We start from the raw sequence: 24084 nt of genomic DNA, 5'->3' as shown, positions 1-24084 counted from the left end.
CAATGACAACATTAATTGTTATGCTGTAAGAATCATGAGATTAATTTTTATAATATTACTTAGAGGTAAAATCATACCTAATAAACAAAAAATTCTTTTCAGATAATATTAAAGAAAGTTAAAGTTATAAATCAGCAAATGAGAAATTAGGATATGAGTTTAATAAATATTGATCACACTTAAATGTATTTTTTACCTGTTGTATGAGTAGAAAAATATTCTTTTCTTTCTGCCTGATGATTTTCAAAAAACTCTTAAATACATGAGCAAGTACCTCCAGGTTAGCTTTACTACTGGAAAGCAAATTTAATTCCAGCATACAAATCTCAGGATATATTATTTCCCCTTGAGTGAAGTTTTCAAGTAAGTCATTGGGACTGTTTGGTGAATTGAAACCTTCTGTTTCATGCTTTAAATCTATCCCTGAAAGGAGAAAATAAAAGAATATTTTTATTTCTTAGACATTGAATATTTCAAGTCTTATATTGTGACTTAGGACATCTAGTGATATTTTTTGTAAGATGACATTCATAAAACCATTTGATTCTATGTATTTTGAGTAATCAAATCTTTTGAACATCTAAAAGTAGCCTTAAAAGTAATATAGATGGTCTGAAGAAATAGTACAGGAGGTAAGTTGCTTGCCGTGCATATGGCCAACTCAGCTCAGTCTTGAGTACCACAGGAGTGATTCCCCAAGCACAGAGCGAAGAGTAATTCCTAAGCACAGCTAGGTGTAGCCTAAAAACCATTTACTCCCCAGCCCTACCACAGAAGTTTGATATCAAAAGAACTACAAATAATATTTACCGTAATTTTTATAGGATGTGATATTATTTTAAAACATTCCCCTGATAAGACTGGGGAAAAAAGACAAAGTCAAGACTTTTTAACATCAAAATACCTAATCTACAAGATAGTTCATTTGCCTGTCTATATCCCAGTGAACATAGTAGACATAAATACTGAGGGTACAAGTTTTATGATTATTAGAAAAACTTAACTGATAAGCTCAAGGGAGAATTCTGTGTATTTTAAAATAAGATCTAGTTAGCAAGAAAGGATACTTTCATTATTCAGTCATGCTTTTTTGGTGGGTTGTTTGTTCATTTGCTTTGGGGCCAAACTGGTGATGCTGAGGGGTTTACTCCTCACTCTGTACTCAGAAATTACTCCTGAAGATGCTGGGGGTAGGGGTGGTCACTATATGGAATGCTGAGGATAAACCTGGGTCAGCTATATGCAAGACAAATGCCATACCTGCTGAACTGTCACTCCAGCCTCTACAATCATATTGTACTATGACAAGCACTACTAAATCAAAATAATTTTCCCCTAAAAGTACCTATAATGAGTCTAACAATCTAAGCAAATCAAAATAATTTTTCCCTTAAAAGTACCTATAATGAGTCTAACAATCTAAGCAAATCAAAATAATTTTTCCCTTAAAAGTACCTGTAATGAATCTAACAATCTAAGCTAGGACATTAGTGATTATTCCCATTCACTGAATGGGAAAGAGAAAATAGATGCTGAGAAAGACAAAACTATTGTAAACTCAGGATTTAGTAACAGCACTGAGCTGGTCAGAGGCCAGCATATTAAAAGATGCTGAAGCCTTGGGGCTGGGTTGATATCTAAAGTGGTAGAGTAGTTGTGTAGCATATGTGAGGTTCTGAATTCAATCTGAGGTATTGTATGCCCTCCAACACTGTCAAGTGTATAGCTCTGGTGACCTCTAGAGTACCACCACCAGGCAAGCCCTCATGGCAACTGTTTACTGCTGGGAGTGGCCTCCATATATGAAAAAAGGAAAGGGAGAATGGTGGTGTTGGTTTTTCCAGAAATTTCTGAGTTTTGAACAATCTATGTTTTTCATTCTGATTATTTATCCATTCCCACACCAATGTCTTTCGTTGCCACAACTCTGTGTTGCATATTTCCTGAGACTTGACTGTGCCAGACATGTGGGGCAGTGCCAGGATCAAAAATTGGGGCCTTATGCCTACTTTCTCTCTCTCATTGAGCTATCCCTGAGCCTTTTATCCACATTTTAAACCCAGAGACACAGTATCATACACAATGTTGTTTCACCCTATGACTGAGTTATATTACTATAACCTAAGAAGTAATCTATGTTGTAGCACTCTTGGATGTCACATAAAAACATCTGCATTTGATTACCCAGGGCCACCCAAGTGGAGGCCATAGGCCTCCAGATTCACCTAGCATATGCTCAGGGGATCATATGGTTCTGGGTATTGAACCAGGGTTGACTACATGTAAGACATGGACCTTAAACCTCATGCTATCTCTCCAGGGGTCTCAAACTGAATTTACCTGGAGGCCGCAGGAGGCAAAGTCCGGGGGACCCTTGAGTGCAAAGTCAGTAGTAAGCCTTGAACATTGGGGGTGTGACTCAAACAACTAAAACAAAACAAAACAAAAAAAGATTCCTCTAGGGCAGGGCCACAAAATGTTGTATGGAGGGCCGTTTGTGGCCTGCGGGCTGTGAGTTTGAGACCCCTGCGTCTAGTCGAAGAAATCTCTTTTTAAATGATCTTATCTTTGTAAAACATTGCCCTTGCAACACTCTTTCTGTCAATGTTTGGGTAGTTTTATTCTTAAGCTTAAGGTATATACAATATAAACTTTTCAGAGAAGCCTTTCTTAAGTAACCAATAACTATAACATTATCATGTTTTATTTTCTTCTTAATGGTTATTTTAAATAGATATTACTTGTATTCTCCACTACACTGCTTATGAATATAAGCACTTTCTTCACTTTATATACTTAGGCATTCAATATTTGTGCTGATAAAATAAATATCATTGTTTTAAAATGAATATAGTCATTTATGGAAAATCAAATTAAAGATAATTCAGTACAGAAAACTGTAAGACAATATAAAATTCTAAATTGATATAGAGTACCATTTTGGTAATTACTAATCTAATATATACAAATCTAATTACAACTCCGTAGCAATATTTTACCATCTTCCCAGGTTTCACTATCCTCAGGATCGCTTTCACTATCTGCTTCATAACCTTCTTCTTCAATCAAAAGTTTAAAATCAGAAGATTGTGAATCTTCAGCTTCTTCAGAAAAATCACCAGGTTGGGATGATAATTCTTCAGATTGATGATTCTATAAGGTCAGTTAATTCAGAGAAGTTGTAACATTTGCCTACTTTAGCATAAAATACTAATTTCTTAAAGATAACTTAAAGAAAAATTTCAGTATTCCATTTAAGAAAAATATATTATATGTAACTGTCATAAATTGTGAAATTCACACAGCAAAACTTTCCAGAATTTCTTAGATAACTTCATTATCATCTCAAAAGCAAACATCTCACCCTGGCTTCAACATAGGATTGGTGCAAAAACAAGATTTCTAATTATAGAAGCCTGACTTTGACAACTATGACTGAGTAGAACTTTTCCTGGGACCATGAAAGAAAGTCCTTGGAGTTGGACAATTAGTATGTCTGCAGCCTGTAACCTATCTTATGACAGGATACTTCATGTGTTGAGACACCCTGTTGTTGTTGTTGTTGTTTTAAGCCAAGGGTATTTTCTTTCTAATTTCCCCCATGTTTGTTGCACCTATGCAAAAACAACAAAACCAAACAAACGAACCAAAACACTGCCACGCCCCCTTTTAAAATTTTATTTGTATCTTCTAGATAGGGGTTTCCACTCTTTTCATAGAACCTGAATTACTTTGTTTTACTTCATATTTCTGCATCTTTCTACAAATTGAGAACAGAAAAGAATTAAAAAGATAGGGCCCAGGGGTCAAGTGGTTTCAGGTGCATTGGTGAAGAAAACAAAAAGGTCAGAATCAAATATCCAAGCCAAAGTCAACGACAATAGAATCAAGAGACCTCAACTATAACAATCTAAACTTAAAATGGACCTGTTACGTTGGTAGGCCAGGGGGCTAAGGGTGGAGATATGGGATGCATGCTGGGAACTTTGGTGGAGGGATGTCAGCACTGATGGTGGGAATGGCCTTAATTCACAGCCACTGTATGCCTGAAATCCAACTACATCATGAGAGCTTATTATGAACAACTGTACTCTGGTAAGCTAGAGAACCTAGAAGAAACGGACAGATTTCTGGGAACACATAATCTCCCAAAACTGAATGAGGAAGTAGAAAGCCTAAACAGGCCAATCACAAGTAAGAAAATTGAAACAGTAATTAAGACTCTCCCCAAGAAAAGAAGTTCAGGACCAGACTTTTTATGGGTGAGTTTTATCAAATATTCAAAGAAGAGATAATACCACTGATCCTTAGACTATTCCAAAATATCAAAGAGATGGGAATCCTCCCTAATATCTTCTATGAAGCTAATATTATACTCATTCCCAAAGCTGACAGAAATACTATCAAGAAAGAAAAATACAGCAAAGGAAACCAGCACAATCCACAACTCCAACAGAAAACACAGCCTCAGCGAGACACGCCTCAGCCGAGGCAAGCCGTCAGGGGATGCCTGGGGAGGCCCCCAAGTGTCTGCCAAGCAAAGGAAACCAGCACAATCCACAACTCCAACAGAAAACACAGCCTCAGCGAGACACGCCTCAGCCGAGGCAAGCCGTCAGGGGATGCCTGGGGAGGCCCCCAAGTGTCTGCCAAGCAAAGGAAACCAGCACAATCCACAACTCCAACAGAAAACACAGCCTCAGCGAGACAGGCCTCAGCCGAGGCAAGCCGTCAGGGGATGCCTGGGGAGGCCCCCAAGTGTCTGCCAAGCAAAGGAAACCAGCACAACCAACAACTCCAACATTCCCACTGCTGGTGGGAATGCCGTCTAGTACAACCTTTATGGAAAGCGATATGGAGATTCCTTCACAAACTGGAAATTGAGCTTCCATACGATCCAGCTATACCACTCCTAGGAATATACCCAAGAAACACAAATATACAATACAAAAAACCCTTCCTTACTCCTATATTCATTGCAGCGCTATTTACAATAGCCAGACTCTGGAAACAACCAAGATGCCCTTCAACAGATGAGTGGCTGAAGAAACTGTGGTACATATACACAATGGAATACTATGCAGCCATCAGGAGAGATGAAGTCATGAAATTTTCCAATACATGGATGTACATGGAATCTATTATGCTGAGTGAAGTAAGTCAGAGGGAGAGAGAAAGACGCAGAATGGTTTCACTCATCTATGGGCTTTAAGAAAAATGAAGGACATTTTTAACAATATCTCAGAGACAAGAGAGATGAGGGCTGGTAGGTGCAGCTCAGGACATGCAGCTCATCACATAGAGTGATGAGTGCAGTTGCAGAGATGACTACACTGAAAACTATCATAAAATGTGAATGAATGAGGGAAGTAGAAAGCCTGTCTCGAGTACAGGTGTAGGGGGGTGGGGAGGAGGGAGATCTGGGAAATTGGTGGTGGGAATGTTGCACCGGTGAAGGGGGGTGCTCTTTACATGACTGTAATCATACAACTATAATCATGTTTGTAATCACGGTGTTTAAATAAAGATAAAAAAAAAGAGAAAAAGAGAAAGGGAAAGGGAAGGGAAAGAAAGGGGGAAAGAGAGAAAGGGAAAGAAAGAAAGAAAGTAAAAGAAAAAGTCAGAGAAAGGTAGGAATGAAGGGTGGAAAGAAAATAAAAATAAAAATAAAAATAGAAGGGAGGAAGAAAAATAAAAAAAAAAAAAAAAAAGAAAAATACAGACCACTCTCACTGATAAACATTGGTGCAAAAATCCTTAACAAAATTTAGCAAACCAAATTAAACAACACTTCAAAAATATTATACATCATGACCAAGTGGGTTTCATCACAGATCTGCAAGGATGGTTCAAAATATGCAAATCAATATCACACACCAGATCAGTAAAAGAAAGGAAACAAATAACATGATCATATTAAATGATGCAGAGATAGCAATTGACAAAATCCAATGCCCATTCATGATTAAAATCCTCAGCAGAATAGGAAGTAACATTCCTCAAAACAGTAACAGCTATCTATAAAAAGCCCATAGCCAACACTATTCTTTTTTTTTTTTTTTTTTTTTTTTTTTTTTTGGTTTTTGGGCCACACTCGGTGTTGCTCAGGGGTTACTCCTGGCTGTCTGCTCAGAAATAGCTCCTGGCAGGCACGGGAGACCATATGGGACACCGGGATTCGAACCAACCACCTTAGGTCCTGGAGGCCAACACTATTCTTAATGGTGAAAAAACTGAAAACATTTCCACTAAGGTCAGGCACTAGGCAAGGATATCCACTGTCTCCACTAGTCCTAGTAATAGCAATCAGATAAGAGAAGGAAGTCAAAGGAATCCAAATCGGAAAAGAGTAAGCCAAACTATTTGCAGATTACATGATAATATATATCAAAGACACTAGAGTCCACAAAAAGCTCCTGGAAACAATAAGCAATACACCAAAGTGGTCAGTTACAAAGTCAAAACATAAAAGAAAGATGCATTCGTATACACAAATAACAACTCAGAGAAGAAAGAGGTCAAGCATTCTATCCCATTTAAAATAGGTCTCCCGCATCTATGAGTTTTGAGAAAAATGAAAAACATTTGTGTAGTGATTCTCAGAGACAAAATAGAGGAGGACTGGAGGGTCCAACTCCTGACATGAAGCTTACCACAGGGATCATTTAGTGTAGTCACAGAAATAATTACACTGAGAACTATCATAACAAAATGTGACTGAATGAGGGAAGTAGAAAGCCTGTCCAGAGTACAGGCCAGTGTGGGTTGGGGTGGAAGGACACGGGATATTGGTCATGGGAATGTTGCACTGGTGATATATATTAAAAAAAATCAGGCCCGGAGAGATAGCACGGCGGTGTTTGCCTTACAAGCAGCCGATTCAGGACCTAAGGTGGTTGGTTCGAATCCCGGTGTCCCATATGGTCCCCGTGCCTGCCAGGAGCTATTTCTGAGCAGACAGCCAGGAGTAACCCCTGAGCACTGCCGGGTGTGGCCCAAAAACAAAAAACAAACAAAAAAAATCAAAAAAAGAAAAAGAAAAGATAAGGCCCCCAATTCTAGTATATACAAAGTACTCACAAAGGTTAACTCCACAAAACCTAAAAACCTTATAAAATCAGGAGAAGCAATGGACAGTTCTCTGAGGAATACCAATAGATGGCTAACAGGCACATGAAAAAAATGCTCATAATCACTTATCAGTAAGGAAATCCAAAGCAAGACAACAAAGAGGTATCATTTTACACCACTGAGGATGGCACATCCCCAAAATACTAAGAACAATCTCTGTTGGTGGGGCTGTGGTAAGAAAGAATTCTCAGCCACTGCTAGTGGGAAAGCTACCTGGTCAAACCTCTATTCAAAACAGTAAGGAGGGTTCTAACTAAACTCAAAATTGATCTGCCATATGACCCAGGAATCCCACTTTTGGATATCTATTCTCAGGACAGAAACACATTCATTGATAAGGATGTATAAACACTACTATTCATTGCAGCACTCAGTACAATAGCTAAAATTTGGAATCAACCTAGATGTTCAACAACAGATAACTGGATCATGAAGATATGGTACATATGTCAATGAAATACCACAGAGATGTAAGAAATTATGTAATCATGCAAGTTGCTGCAACATGGATGGAAGTGGAAGATATTACGTTAAATTAAGTAAGCCAAAAAAAGAAAGATAAATACAGAATGTTATCAATTTATGGGATTTAGAATAACTGCATGAAGAAACACAATGGTTTAAATGGGAGTTTTCTCAAATATCCTATAGCGAGGAGAAAAAAAATAAATTCAGTGGAGGAGGAGAAAAACAAATATGAAAGGATGGAGGCCAGGGACCAAGTGGTTTCAGGTGCACTGGTGGTGTTAAAAAGGCCAGAACTAAATATTCAAGCCAAAGAAAACAACAATGGAATCAAGCAACCCAAACTTTAATAATCTAAACTTAAAAATGGGCCTATTATTCTGGCAGACCAGGAGGCAGGGGATGGTAGTATGGGATGCATTCTGGGAACATTGGTGGAGGGAAGTCACATTGGTGGTATATTGGTGGAGATTGACACTGGTGGTGATTCATGTCTGAAACTCAACTATGAAGGGCTTTGTTAATCACAATAGTTTAAATAAAATAAAACACAATGAGGGGAAATTATACTTAAGACAATACTAGTAAAATTATTATTTTAACATATTTGTTCACAGAAAAAATTGTGTTCATACAATTTTTATAAATAAAATGTTTATAGTAGATTACATAATCAGAGAAGACATGAAATCTTTCAAAGGAATTAATTTTAAGATTTCAGAATGCAATTGCCTATATAATACAAGTATCTCAGAAATTAAACTTTTATCATTAATTTTTTTCTGAATTAAAGTATTCTCAGTAAATTTCTCACTTGGATGCCAAAAAGCATGTCTTAGTGCTTTCTAGCATTAATGAAATGAGCAAATGCTAACTATCATAGGTGATTAAGATACAATGCAGTGATTTCACCTAACTAAATCCTAGACCATATGTTCAAACCACATTCATCAGTGTCCTAAGTCCACTTCCCAACATTGTGCCTCTACTAGTCACACCCAAATACTGCAATTATATGCTTTTCTTACCATTTCAGTTATAGTATCATTATGTTCAAAAACTGCTGAATGATTCCCCAGCGCAACTCGAAGCAGGGCATCGAAGAGCGGCTTTGCTAATTCTGTTTCAACCACTTTTGCTTGAAAAAGATGATCCCTAATTTCAAGCAAGATGCTTTCCACAGATACTTTCTAAGGTTAAAATAGATAAAGAGACTAAGAATATTAATAACATTTATGAGTAAAATAAACAGTGACAAAATATATATCTGTATTAAAATGCATTTAAAATAAGACTAATATTCTACTTAACCATTAAAATCTAGTCCATTTATTTGCTTGATATTAAAATAAAATGGTATTGGAGCAACCTTTTTTTTTTTTCCAAGATCTCCTCCTTCCCCAACAAACTCTTTTTGAAGCTCCTTCACTAGCACATCCTAACTGTTTGCTCCAAAGCCAAGAGAAGAAAATGTTTCAAGGAGGAAAATATGAATGTTAGGTTCAGTTAGGTGCACACCTGGAATGATCACTAGAATGGAAAAGCAGACATTATTTGTGTCCTTGGAAAGAGGTGTTTTCACAGTCTAGAAAAGGCTCAGGAGAGAATGCGAGAACATTCAGAGCCAGTGAGCATGGGCTACTTCTCTAGAAATTCTTCTGTTAAAGCAAAGGAATTCATAAATCCTTCTGTAAAGTAAAGGGGTGTACAAAAATACTTCTGTAAGGCAATGAGGGGTGTCAAAAGGATTGAAAGTGATTTTTTTTATAAAGTTCTGTTGTAAAGCAATAAAATTTTATTTATCAAATTTAAGCAAGTAATATTAAATAAAGAAAATGGATGTTTTTTAAAAAATGGTATTAAATTTCTAGTTCTTATACAAACACCATATTGTCAAAATTAGTAACATTTTAATGTATTGAGTGCTTTATTCACATTTGGTTTTAAATTTTAGTGAACAAAAATTAACTGAAATTTCCATTATGATTAAAAATTGTCTATAAATTTCTACTTTTAGAGATTCTTTGAAACTCCAAAAAGCTCTTACGTGCAATTCTTTTCTCTCCTTCTTTTATTCCTTCCTATTTGTCCTTGGGGTATAGATGTTGTTTCCTAATATCCTTCCCCTGTCAGATGGCAAGGTCAGAATGGGAGATAAGAAATTTCTTAGGTTAGGGAAGTGGGTCAATGGTAGGGTATTTTCCTTGCACATATGAAGGTCTGGATGTGGTCCCCAGCATCACAAAGGGAAAAAAGTAGGTAAGAAACTAACTTCTTAGGCCTGGGGTCTGATTTAAGTTCTCCACCCGTAGATGCATGCAGACAAGATATAATAATATCATAGCTCCTTTTTCTCTTCTGAGTACAAAGTATTAGAATAGAAAAGGAAGAAGATGCCTGAGTATGTTAAATGTGTTTCATAAAAAAGGTTATATGAAACACGGGGCCAGAGAGATAGCACAGTGGTAGGGCATTTGCCTTGCACACAGCCAACCCAGGACGGATGGTGGTTCGAATCCCGGTATCCCATATGGTCCCCCGTACCTACCAGGAGCGATTTCTGAGCTTAGAGCCCGGAGTAACTCCTGAGCGTCACCGGGTGTGACACCACCACCCCCACCAAAAAAAAGAAAGGTTATATGAAACAAAAAAGAACAAGTAGAAGACAACAGGCATACAAACAGAAAATATGTTAGGTAGAAGATCATGTACAAAAGTATTGAAAGGATAACAAATGACGGCCTTCATCAGCTTAGGATAATCATTGCAGTCTATGAGGGATAGCAGGAATAGGACTAAACAAGGAAGCAAGAGCTTTTGTGGGGTGGGGTTTTTTTGTCTGCTATACTGAGCACAGATTTTAATCAATAATCCCAAATCATCAAGTTTGGGGGGAACCAAAAAGACTACTCAAGGGCTGAGTGCATGTTTGGGACAGGAAGCCCAGGTTAGAAACTCAACACACAAAGCCAGAAGTAACCCTTGGGCATTTCTAGTTGTGGTGCAACAACAAAAGAAAAATGATTTTGGGACAGGAAGCAATATGAAAGATGGAACTGCAGTACAAAAAGCCTGTTAACTGATAGAACAGGTAAGGGTGAGTTAATAAAAAAAAAAAAAGATGGGGTCTTTCCCTTTCCTTTTCTAATTCTTTAAAAGGAAGGGTTGGAACTGGAGAATCCTTTTCTTATTAGGTATTCTCAGGAGGAACTGTAAATGTATTAAGGAAGCAGAATATGTCTGAAAACTCCAGTTAAAGATGTGCTTTCTGAATACTTACCTTGCTCCTACCTAATTAGAGGGGAAGCTCCAGAGATTGAACAGCACCATAGATTGTTCCCACCCTCCTATCATCATCCAAAGGTTATGAGCACCTTCCACATGCATCTATTTATAGGCTATTTCCTTTAAAGATGGGTGCAAATAGCAAATATAAATTCTTAGCAGGCAAATGCTGCGGCAGATGCAGAGACACCAGTTTGCTGAAGGGGGGTGTGGGCAAGGCTCACAAAAAAGATTGTAATGATAAACTCTGATACATAATATTCATTGAACATATAGCACACATTTGAATGTCTTTCAGAGTCAGTAACTTTGTGATAACTGGCTTTTGCATTTCAAACTGTATTCAATTTATTAGTTATTTAATATGTAATTTTAATATCTGGTGGTTTGAGCCACATCCAGACTATGTTCGTGGTGCTGGAGATTGAACCCAACTTTACTATCTTTCCAGCATGTTATGTTTCTTTAGAGTGAGAACTGGACATATCCTTAACATGAATTCCTTTGGTTCTTCACCATCCTAGTACTGTGTTAAGAAATTTCTTCAGGGAGGGGAAAAAAAAAGTTTCTTCAAATTTAGAATCTTTGGAAAAGCAAACAACAGTATTATATAGAACTTTAAAATATGTACATAAATATTACTAAACGAATATATGAATAATATAGCTAAATGAGGGGCAAATTCTTACCTGATTAGGTAACTCCGAATCTACCTTTTGCTGACTAGATCTGGTACTATGAAGACAAATGGCCAGAAGGGCTTCAAAGAGTCGAATGCTCTGAAATGAGGCCTCATTTTCTTGACTTGAAAATAACTTTGACTCCTCAGGAATCGCCTCAACAACTGAAACTTGTTCGACATTTACAGAAGAAATATACTGTGACTCATTCCTTTTAAAACTATCCAATTCTGCTACAGGATCACTTTGTATAGTCAAAGACAAATCTTCCTTCCTTCTTATCTCAGATTGAAAACTTGTGTTTAAAACTTCACTTTCATTTACATTTGTATCTCCATCCATTGTGCCTCGCTCTTCATGACTTCTGAATGATGTCTGTATTATCATAAATATCAATTTATGACATGCTTGGAAACCACCAAGCCTGTAAAACTGTTCCTGGAAAACTGGACTCAACATGTAAAGCCAATGACACATGGACCAAATGTCTGCTGCTTGGTGCATATGTTTCGGAGAGGGCAAGACAAGGCTTTCAAGGGATAAACATGGCAGCATCTGGTGCAAAGGCTCACTGGCTGTACTTTCGTAACCAGATGTGTCTTCTGAATCAATCGCTGACTCCTTGTCAGATTCTCCTTCTTTACTTATGCAGAAGAATGCCACACAGAGGAATAAATTTATCATGTTGACATGAACATCCTGATTAACGGTTTTCTGTTTCTTTGGATAAGTTTCTTTAAGGCCAGCATAAAATTTGCTAAGATTCTGAGAGGAATCTGAGTAAGATTGCTGGCTGGGAAAAGAAGTACCTATATTTAAAGATGACTTCTCTTCAACATCTATCTCTTCAATACCTGGAATTGAAGATTCTTTTTGTTGTTCCCCTAAGCTCATTATCAAAGTTTCAAAGGCTTTTAGGGAATGACTTCGAACACCATCTAAGTAATTTAATTCAATTATTTGACTTACTCCATTACAACTTAAAAACAAATCTCTTATCACCCTGTGAATGAGAGAAAAAATATAAGAGATTTCACAGATAGAAACATAATATTATTTATAAAGATACCCATAATATTTTACTATGCTGCAGCTGCATATATATGTAATTAATAATAACTAATTGAGCTCATCAGTGATTCTGACTAAAGTTGCAGGTATGGCCAGTATACGAAATTATTTTCTAATTACTTCAACATCCCTCTTCGAACACTGCATATTCAGTACTCCAGTAGCATTTCATTTCTTGTTTTATTTTAAGTTTTTCTGGGGCCATACTTGGCAATGGTCAACAGTGACTCTTGGTTTTGCATTCAGGAATCACTTCTGATGGTGCTCAGGAAATCATATGATATGCCAGGGAGCGAACCTGGGTCAGCCACATGTAATGCAAGCATCTTCTATACTGAACTATCTTTCCAGCCTCCAAAAACTATCTATAGAAAAATTATATGTGTCCTAAGATAAATAAAACAATCCAGGGAAGAATATTTTTCTACAATTGGTAAAAATCTATAAAAATGTATTATTTTTTTTGTTTGAGGGCCACACCCAATGGTGCTCAGGGCTTATTCCTGATTCTGTACTCAAAGGGGCTCAGGGGACACTATGGGTTGCCAGGGATTGATCCTGGATTGGCTGCATGCACAGGAAGGTCCCTATTCACTGTACTATGATTCAGGCTCTTTATATAGTTTTGTTTTTGGTTTTTGGGCCATACCCGGCAGTGCTCAGGGGTTACTCCTGGCTATCTGCTCAGAAATAGCTCCTGGCAGGCACGGGGGACCATATGGGACACCGGGATTCGAACCAACCACCTTAGGTCCTGGGTTGGCTGCTTGCAAGGCAAACGCCGCTGTGCTATCTTTCCGGCCCCTCTTTATATAGATTTTAACTATCATCCCCTCAACTACATATACGTTACACACTCATAACACAAGTATGCAAATTTACCCATTTTCCTAGTGGTTCATTTTGCTTGTTAAGTGTACAATTCATGAGGAAAAAGAACCAAAATGGAAATCTAGAGATTTTCAGCTCTGTTTCAGGTGAGACAAAGGGCCTAGATCAAGAATTCTAGTATAAATATAAACCAGTTCAGCAAAGGTAGATGAAGTTCACAAATATGGCTAAGTGCTACAGAACTTTCCAATCATAGTTCTATTTAAACAAGGTCAAATACTGTGTCTAGATTTTAAAAGTATTATAAAAATCATAATGTGTTGTATTTATTTACAAGTTTTTGTGTTGCTTCACAGTCCAGGATCAAACCCCAGGATCTCACACATATGAGGCATGAACTGTGCTACTTTGAGCCACATCTCTGACCTTATTACAAGTTTTTAAAATGACATAGAGATTAATTTGAAAGCTACAACCACCTTTTAGAGAAAACATAATTTGTAAAATTATTTTGTAAGAAACAGACTTGCAAGTTACAATGGGCTGAGTACATGCTTTGCAAGAATAAACTCTGAGCTTTATCGGGTGATTTCCCAAGCAACAGCAAGAGCAACCCTCAGAGAGCAGGAAACAGACTCAGTAGCACTGTAGGGTGTGAACCCAAAATTACAAAAGGAAAATGATATCTACTTGTAGATCACAAAATCTGGAAAATACAGGGGGAATTCTAATTAATTTTTTATCTACTATAATACATAAAATAAATTAAAATACCTTATTTACTTATATATTATAAAATATATACTTATATGCAATATATACATTACACACAAAGTAATAATGCATAATACTTATATATTATAGATATCTTTATATACAATATTTATATACTGCTTATAAGAGACGTAAATATATTATTTTAAAATAATTCTCTTACAAGAATGTCCTGGGTATCTTTAGAGGAATTGCATTAAATCTGTACAATGCTTTGGGGAGTATTACCATTTTAATGATATTAATCCTGCCAATTGATGAGCAGGGTATGTGTCTCCATTTCCTTGTGTCCTCTCTTATTTCTTGAATCAGGCTTTTGTAGTTTTCATTGTATAGCTCCTTCACCTCTTTAGTTAAGTTGACTCCAAGATATCTGAGTTTGTGTGGCACTAATGTGGATGGGATTTTTTTATGTCCATTTCTTCTCTATCATTATCGGTATATAAGAAGGCTATTGATTTTTGCATGTTAATTTTGTAGCCTGTTACTTTTCTATATGAATCTATTGTTTCTAGAATCTTTGTGCCAGAGTCTTTAGGGTTTTCTAAATATAGTATCATGGCATCTGCAAAGAGTGAGAGCTTGACTTATTTCTTTCCTATCTAGATGCCCTTGATATCTTTTTCTTGCCTAATTGCTAGGGCAAGTACTTCCAGTACTATGTTGAATAGGAGTGGTGAGAGAGGGCAGCCTTGTATCAGATTTTAGAGGAAAGGCTTCTAGTTTATCTCCATTGAGAATTGCCACTGGCTTGTGGTAGATGGCCTTGACTATATTGAGAAAAGTTCCTTTCATTCCCATGAGTTTTTATCAAGAATGGGTGTTGGACTTTATCAAATGCTTTCTCTTCAAAGAAGTGGATTGAACACTTCTGAAATTTATTTGGAGCAATAAACAACCATGAATAGCTAAAGCAACCCTTGGGAAAAGGAATATGAAAGGCATAACTTTCCCCAATTTTAAATTATATTACAAAGCAATAGTTATTAAAACAGCATAGTACTGGAATAAAGATAGATCCTCAGATCAGTGGAATAGACTTGAGTATTCAGAGAATGTTTCCCAGACACACAATCAACTAATCTTTGATAAAGGGGCAACAAATCCAAAATAAAGCAAGGAAAGCTTCTTCAACAAGTAGTGTTGGTACAACTGGTTAGGCACTTGCAAAAAAGTGAACTCAGTCCCCCATCAAACATCATGCATCTAGGTCAAATCCAAATGGATTAAAGATCTTGATATCAGGCCTGAAACCATAAGGTATATAGAACAACACATAGGTAAAATAATTCATGACATTGAGACTAAAGGCATCTTCAAAGTGGAAATAGCACTCTACAAACAAGTGGAAGTAGAGATAAACAGATGGGGCTATATTAAGCTGAGAAGCTTCTGTACCTCAAAGGAAACAGTGCCTAGGATACAAAAGCCACCCACAGAATGGAAGAAACTATTAACCCAATACCCTTTAGATAAAGGGCTAACATCAAAAATATACAAGGTACTGACAGAACTTAACAAGAAAACAAAAAATCTAGCCCCATCAAAAAATGGGGAGCAGAAATGAACAGACACTTCCTCAAGGAAGAAATGAAAATGGCCAACAGAAACATAAAAAAAATGCTCCACACCACTAATCATCAGGGAGATGCAAATCAAAACAACTATGAGGTACCATCTCACACCACAGAGACTGGCACACATCACAAATAACAAGTACAATCAGTGTTGGCAGGGATGTGGAGAGAAGAAGCTCTCATTCACTGATGGGAATGCCATCTAGTCCAGCCTTTATGGAAAACAATATGGAGATTCCTCTAAAAACTGGAAATTGAGCTCACATATGATCCAGCTATACACTCCTAGGGATGTACCCTAGGAAAACAAAAATACAATTCAAAAATCCCTTCCTAACACTTATATTCATTACAGCACTATTTCCAATAGCCAGGCTCTGGAAACAACCAAGATGCCCTTCAACAGATGAATGGCTAAAGAAACTGTGGTACATATACACAATGGAATATTATGCAGCTGTCAGGAGAGATGAAGTCATGAAATTTTCCTATACATGGATGGACATGAATATATTATACTGAGTGAAATAAGTTAGAGGGAGAGAGAGAGACAGAATAGTCTCACTCATATATGGGTTTTAAGAAAACTAAAAGACTTTATTGAGTGCTTGCTTCAGCAGCACATATAATAAAATAGGAATGATACAAAGAAGATTAGCATGGCCCCTGCACAAGGATGACACACAAATTCATTAAGTGTTCCATATTTTTTCTATAAAAAAAGATATTATTGAAATAATTCCCAGAGATGAAGGCTGGAAGGACCAGCTCACCATAGAAAGCTCACCACAAAAAGTAGTGAGTGCAGTTAGAGAAATAACTGCACTGAGGACTATCATAACAATGTCAATATGTAAGGGAAGTAGAAAACCTGTCTCAAATACAGGCAAGGGTTGGGAAGGAGGGAGAGGGAGCATTGGTGGTGGGAATTTGCATTGGTAAAGGGGTGTGTTCGGTTTATGACTGAAACCCAACTACAATCATTCTTGTAATCATGGTACTTAAAGATTTTATAATTAGAAAAATTCTCTTACTATATAAACTCAATATTATTTTATGAATATGCATAATCTTACATAGTTGTACATAAAAATGTTTAGATTTTGGATTTTTTTGTTTTGTTTTGTTTTTGGGTCACACCCAGTGACACTCAGGGGTTATTACTCCTGACTCTGTGCTCAGAAATTACTCCTGGCAGGCTCAGAGGACATATGGGATGCTGGGATTCGAACCACCAAACTGGTGCATACAAGGCAAACGCCCTACTGCTGTGCTATCTCTCTGTCCCCCATAGATTTTGGATTTTTTAAATAAAATCTTCAATTTTCTCATGGTCAACAAGATCTTTGCAAACACTTTTTTTTTTTTTTTTTTTTTTGGTCTTTGGGTCACACCCAGCAGTGCTCGGGTTACTCCTGACTCTATGCTCAGAAATTGCTCCTGGCAGCCTTGGAGGACCATATGGGATGATGGAATTTGAACCACTGTTCTTCTGCATGCAAGGCAAAAGCTTATACCTCCATGCTATCTCTCCGGCCCCTGCAAACACTATTTTTAATGGCTAATAGTACCCCATTAATAAATATAATTAATTGAATCCTGCTCCTGCTATTATATGTGTATGTATTACATTTTTTTTCTTCAGGAATATATTTAAAACTTCTTTATCATTTATTTTTGGACAACACCCAACAATGTTCAGGTGTTACTCCTGAGCATTATTTATGCTTTTTAACAGAAATTAAAATCAGTGGCTTTACTCTCTATAAATACTGACCAAGTAAAAAATAAATGTAGGTTTTTGGATCATTTGTGGCAAGGTTTGGGGCTCCTACAGAGTGCCAGGGATTGAACCAAGGTCAGCAACACACAAGTGCCCTATCCATTGTACTCTCTCTCTAGTCCAATTTTTTTTTATTTAAGCTGTTATGGAGCAAAAACACTTTTTGCTATTAAAAGTTAAATTATGACAAAGAATAAAAGTAGTATTAAAGAGATAGGTCAAAGTGCATGCTTTGCATGTCGGGTCCTCAGGTTTGAGCTCTGTTAGTGTATGATTCCCCAAGTACTATACTAGGAGTAGCCCTTGAATTCTGATGCTATGGTCTGTGAAATCCTCCTCCCAGTAAAACAAATTGAAGGGTAAAATGATTATACAACACAACTGACAAGGTCCTAGAATAACAATGGTTACAAATTCAAATGCATACATTTTATCATACATTTCAAAACACACAAAAAGAAAAAAATCTATATAGATGTACATATACAAACCTTGATTTTAGCAGCATAGGCAGAGTTTTTAAATAAATCTGAAGCACTTCCTGAGGCAAACATTGGTTATGGTGGCTACATACATGAGTGTGAGCTGAAGTAATATTAAGATGCTGACAATGATGGGCTAGTTCAACTCCTCTTTGAAGCACAGGATTAAATATGTAATTATACAATTTCCACTGAACCACTACATTCCCTTTCTGAATTAAATTGCAAATATGATTTGCAATTTGCATACTATGTAGTTTGTCATCTTCAAAAACAATTTTTTGATAAGCCTCCAGGGCATCCCATTTCCATAACAAGTCTTCAGAAACAGTGCTGGGAAGGATCCCTTGAAATCTATAAGAAGAGCTGGATAAACTTGAGGAAGGCTCAGCATCACATGAGTTTCCCTGCAGCATTTCTTCAAGTTTGGCTAATTGAGCAGAATCAACAGTACAAATATTGCAAGTTGCTTGTTTAATTTTTTGTGATATCTCAGCTCCTCCCAACTGATCCAAAAGAAGTTTGTTAAGTATATTCAGTATATGCTGCTGAAAATTCCTTAATGCTGGCAATTTAAAAGCATGGAGCAAAGGAATGATTACAGATTTGGGATCCATACAACAGCATATTCCAATGTTATTAATACCTGACAGGATTTGGACACAAGTGCTACTCAAGGAAGACTGCTGCAGTAGGCGCAAGCACTGGTGAGCACATACTGCAATACAGCAGCACTGCTCAGGATAATAAACATCTCCATCTGCAGTCTCTACAAAGGGATTTCTGGAAACCTGATTTTTAAAAGCTGAAACAAGAACACCTGAGAGATCTCTGTGGTGATGCATAAAGTGAGAATATTCACATCGTCTATGCCTTTTTCTTGTACACATTGAATGATGAAGTTGCTCTGATTTCACCTTTTTGACAGTGCTCATGATTTTCATCACATTATTAATTAGAGTTTTCAAGTGTTCGGAAGCCTCAACAGGAACTCCATCTCTTAAAACTAGCCATTCCATTTGAAGAACTGCTGTTTCAAATAAATGAAAACCATTATGTTGAATAAATTCTTGGACCAAATCCATGGCTTGACTAAAGAAGAAGGGATTTGAAGCTGCACTTTGAAGACAACAGATAAGGATCCGTAGAACTCCTTCCAGAAGCTCGGGTAAAATAAGGGCTCGATGACGATATTTTGAAAACACAAATCCTTCCTGAACTTCCTGTAGTGTTTTCTTTAGTCGTGGTGCAAAAGGGTCAGGTTGTCTTTCCAGACAAGTTCTAATTTTTAAAGCTGTTCTAAGCAATTCTGTTAAATTTTTTCTAAGACTTTCTGGCATCACCTCCGCGGTACTAACATCTACTGACATAAGATGCAACACAGTTCGAAAAAGCATCCGCTGAATCAAAGCCACTGGCTCTTCGGTCCAACCTGGAACTATCTGACTCCCTAAACTACTTCCTTGATTACAACAGTCTCCAAAGCCTGCTAGGAATTCAGTCAATGTGGGTACTACACTGGCAGTTAGAGCAGAATTATGATTTAATGTAATGTCAAACTTACAAACTTTTTCTAATAAAGACAACAAAACATGACACAAATCAAAAGGAGTATTGTTCATTTGACTGAGAATAGACAATGCGGCTGGCTCACTTAAAATATCAGTGTTTGACTCCTGTCTTGAAAGGATCTCTCTGGAATTTTCCAAAGCCATGGTATCAGTAGGAATCTGTTCTTCTTTGGATGCTAAAGGGTCAAGTTTAGCTGTAAGGTGGTCTTCTTTAGAAGACTGTGAAACAAAGTGCTGTGTCACGTGAGACCTTCTATGCTTATTTGTTGCTATACTTTTCTCATCTGAATTGGCTTCTGAATCTGAGGTGGAAAGTTGAGTCTTTCTTGCATCTCTTATAGAATAGCGCTGAGTAATTTTACGTTGTCCTCTGCTTTTGCGAAAAATGTTTACTTTTGAAGAAACCTGACCAGAGGGGGTACTTCCTTCTAAATATAGTTTTTCCTGAGTAGATCTTTGTGAACTTGAGTTCTTTTCTTTGGTCAGGATTATATTGGCTGAGAATGGTAGATTAAAATCTAATGAAATGAAAAAGAACATTTAAAATAGATTTTTAAACTCCTATTTATTAGTCATTTGAGGACATTATCTTCAATGTATTTACATAGAAAGGCCTTATTGTCTTTAGAAACTTATTGTGTCTGGGTTTCTTCCACCTACACTTACCCTTCTCATATAGTATTAGTTCAAAGAATACAAACTGATGTGAAAAGCACAAAGGAAACAGAATTAGTACAGTAAATCTGATCCAAAATAATATACTGCATTCAAATATTAGCATAGGGTCTTGAAATTGTCTTGCACTTATATTTCGTACCATCTTACAAATACCCAATAGAGTTAACAATGAAAATATGGGACTATGTTATATTACATTCTCAAAATTTATTTTAATTTACTTGAATATTTTCCAAAAGTACTTAAAAATCATTGGACAGCTTTTGTTCAATTTATTCAACTGAAACAGAGATTTAAAGAGTTCTTTATTGAAAATAACTAATGAGTGCATGTACCTAAACAGACATAAACAAAGGTATCACTATCGGCACTATTTTACTCTACTGCCTAGAATCTGAGGCCTGGTACATGGGCAACACTCAAGCATTTCCTATGAGGGCTAAATCAATTTTCCTCAATAATTAAAAGACAATGAAATTGAGTCTTACTTTGCAATAATACAAATAAAAAAAACAAATTTTTTTGTCATTTAGAATAAAGTCTTTAAAGATATGGACTTTAAATCCCCCAAGAGGTTAAAATTAAAAAAAAAAATTGACAAAGTCTATCTATTGCAAAAGAACCAAGCAACAAAGACAACCTCCCCCCAAAACAGGAATCATATTTCTGGGATTTATCCCCTGCATTTGGGTCAATCTCAGTGGTGCTCAGAAACTATCAGAATTACAATGAGAAGTGGTATGGAAATATGAGGCTGGGATACTGAACTCAGGGTCTTATACATGCTAAGCTGTGTTCTCTCTTGAGTTATCTTCACAGACCCTCAATCAGATTTCTGAAATGATAATTTGTGGATTTCACAGTTAGGAGAAAATGAGAGCAAGGAGTTAGCAAATCAATAAATAAGTAAAGAAACATTATAGGGCCCTTCAATCATTCCCTAAAAAGAGATTTCCAGGGCTGCAAAGGACTGGAATTCAGGTTTCGAAAGGAGTTCCAGGTTTGATCCTTGGTATGAGCACCAGGTGGTTCCCCTGAGCACATCTGGGGGTAGCTTCTGCGTACCACTGAATATGCCCCTCCCACACATACACAAAATAGACCTCTACCTCCGAAGTATACTTTAAATGCATGTAATATTAAAATTGAAAAGAAATTGTGGTTCTCACAAAAAAGTCAGTGGTTCTAAGTGAACTATTCCTAGCTCTATTTATGATGATGAATTGATCTAATCATGAGTGATTCCTGGCAGTGCTAAGGGGACCTTCTGGAGTCTGGGGGTTAAAACCAGGATCAACTGCAACTAAATGCAAGGCAATTAGAGAGCCTGAGAAATAGTACAAGGGGTAGGTGTTTGCCTTGTCAGGGTTGGATCCTCAGAATCTCATATGGTCTCCCAAGCACTTTCAGGAGTAATTCCTAAGTGCAGAGCCAGGAATAAGGCCTGGTTATTCTAGGTATGGCCCCAAAACCAAAAACCAAAATAAATAAATAAATAAGTTACAAAATAAGAGAAAATTGCAAGGCAACTATATTAAACATCTGGAAGTTTATATATCATATAAATTTTAAGGGGGAAATTATTAATCCCAGTACTAAAACTTTTAAACAAAATTTTATATACTTAATATTCTAATTTTTTGTTTTCTTTTTGGGGTCACACCTGGTGATGCTCAGGGGTTACTCCTGACTCTGTGCTCAGAAATCATTCCTGGCAGGCTTAGAGGGACCATATAGGATGTCAGGATTTGAACCACTGACCGTCCTGAGTCCGCAGCATGCAAGAAAAACACCCTACCGCTGTGCTATCTCTCCGGCCCCTCTAATATTTTTAGTGACAAACTTTATATGTACAGTATTAAATTAAGTATAATCCAGAGTTGAAGCAAAGTGTTACTTAAGTCTGTCCTTTAAAAGCCACATTAGGCTTATGCTTAAAGCCTGCATTCTCTCCTTGAATATGTATCTCACTTGCTTGTCTCTTTTTTTACCTACTTTCTATATACATATAAGGCCATATTCTCTCAAATACATATTTCCTCTCTTTTTCTGCCCTCATATCTTCCTAAGTTTTGTAAAGTTTCAGTAAAAAAAAAAAAAGCTATCTTGCTTCAGGAACTGAAGCAATAGTGCAGTGGGTAGAGCATTTGCCTTGCACACAGCCAACCCATGTTCAATCTCTTGCATCCCAGATGGTCCTTAGAGCACCACTAGGAGTAATTTCAGAGTACACAGCCAAGAATAATCCTTGAGCATCACCAGTGTGACTCCCAAATCAAAATAAGAATAAAACACCTTTCTTATTTCCAAAAATTCAAATAAAATAAAATACAAAAGCCACATTAGACAAATTATTCTAAAATAAATACTACATACAAAAGTCATTGATAAAGTACTAGCAATAAATAGAATGTAGTCTTTAAAATAAGAAAGGCACTTAAATTTCTTTCTTCAAAGTTTTCACTATTTGTAATAGGGATATAGTGCAAAGAGTTAGAATGCATGCTAAAAAAAAGTCTCGGTGCTTCAGAAGTGATTGATTCAATGCATTATTAAAATAAAAATATGGGGCCGGAGAGAAAGCATGGAGGTAAGGCGTTTGCCTTTCATGCAGAAGGACGGTGGTTCGAATCCCGGAATCCCATATGGTCTTCTGTGCCTGCCAGGGGTGATTTCTGAGCATAGAGCCAGGAGTAACCCCTGAGTGCTGCCAGGTGTGACCCAAAAACCAAGGAAAAAAAATTGTGTTTGTTGGAGCAGGGGAGAGAGTATAGCAGTCTACCCAGGTTAAATTCCCATCATCCCAACTGGTCCCCCAAGCCAGCCTGGAGTGATCCCTGAGTGCAGAGCCAGAAGTAACCCTTGAGCACCAGCAAGTGTGCCCCGCAAAATGTGCTACACTGAAGAATTTTTCATCTATGTATAATACTAACATATATTGTTCTGAATTTAACAGAATCAACCATTAAGGCAGAAGTAACTTTTTCATATGACTTTGTCCCCAGTGGAATTTTGCTAAGACAAGTGATATGACTAAGAGATAAAACATACCTGTTGCCTTTCCTTCCTGAACAGGTATCTTCCATACCAGTGGAAGAAGTGACAGGAGAAGAGTCAGGAGTTCTTCTCTACACGTTAATGTCTATATTAGAAACAAAAGATGCCTTCATGTTCTGAGATCATGAAACATTAATTCCTAATACTGATCTCAAGTTAACCTTCCCTCCCTTATCTTTGAAGGTTGTACTTGAGAAGCTAAGAATCGAATGATCCTATATTAAATTCAACTGAAAATGTGGTACTTTTCACTTTATAAACCTTCCCAGTGACAGAAGAATGTAAGAGTACTTGATGGTATTTGGCAAATTCCTGCTAATATTAAAAAAAATAACAGTTGTAACATGCACACTGCAAGAATTCTTCATCTATGAAAAAAACACAGAGTAAGTGAAAATGAAAAGTTATGCCCTATATCACTAGCAAATCAGTATCAATGACGTTACTAGAAAAATGCAAAGTCTTCATGCAGTTAAAGGTCAAACAGAATACAACTTTTAACAAAGAAAGTGAAATTATTAATACGTAATATGAAAGTATAAGGCTTACTATCATTAGTTAAGGTAATCCATTAAGTATTTATTGACTGCACACTGTTTTCCAAAGCACTTCCTATCTTACCCATTCTGGAAGATATGGTCCAACAAGCCCTGGAGAGGGTCCCTCATTTTGGTCCATCAAATACAAACATACAAACAA

The 24084-nt window shown here is 36.8% G+C and overlaps 2 protein-coding genes and 1 non-coding gene across 3 annotated transcripts in view; 2 read left to right on the top strand and 1 right to left on the bottom strand.

The window, feature by feature from the left end:
- Positions 1-24084, top strand: part of LGALS8 (galectin 8) — an 811943-nt gene that overhangs the window by 86849 nt on the left and 701010 nt on the right. The window lies entirely within an intron of this gene.
- Positions 1-24084, bottom strand: part of LYST (lysosomal trafficking regulator) — a 193829-nt gene that overhangs the window by 141420 nt on the left and 28325 nt on the right. The window contains exons 3-8 of the mRNA XM_049789035.1: positions 23380-23470; positions 18089-20168; positions 11571-12564; positions 8625-8786; positions 3000-3153; positions 197-423 (exon numbers count right to left, since the gene is read on the bottom strand). Coding sequence (XP_049644992.1) covers positions 197-423; positions 3000-3153; positions 8625-8786; positions 11571-12564; positions 18089-20168; positions 23380-23470 — 3708 coding nt within the window. The remainder of the gene's footprint in view (positions 1-196; positions 424-2999; positions 3154-8624; positions 8787-11570; positions 12565-18088; positions 20169-23379; positions 23471-24084) is intronic.
- Positions 16419-16525, top strand: LOC126031633 (U6 spliceosomal RNA). The gene has a single exon (XR_007503466.1). It is a non-coding gene; the product is annotated as a U6 spliceosomal RNA (small nuclear RNA).

Source organism: Suncus etruscus, chromosome 15, assembly GCF_024139225.1.
Source record: "Suncus etruscus isolate mSunEtr1 chromosome 15, mSunEtr1.pri.cur, whole genome shotgun sequence".
In the NCBI taxonomy this organism is placed as follows: domain Eukaryota; kingdom Metazoa; phylum Chordata; class Mammalia; order Eulipotyphla; family Soricidae; genus Suncus; species Suncus etruscus.
Note: the sequence above shows the minus strand (reverse complement) of the source record. Positions and strands in the feature narration are given on the sequence as shown.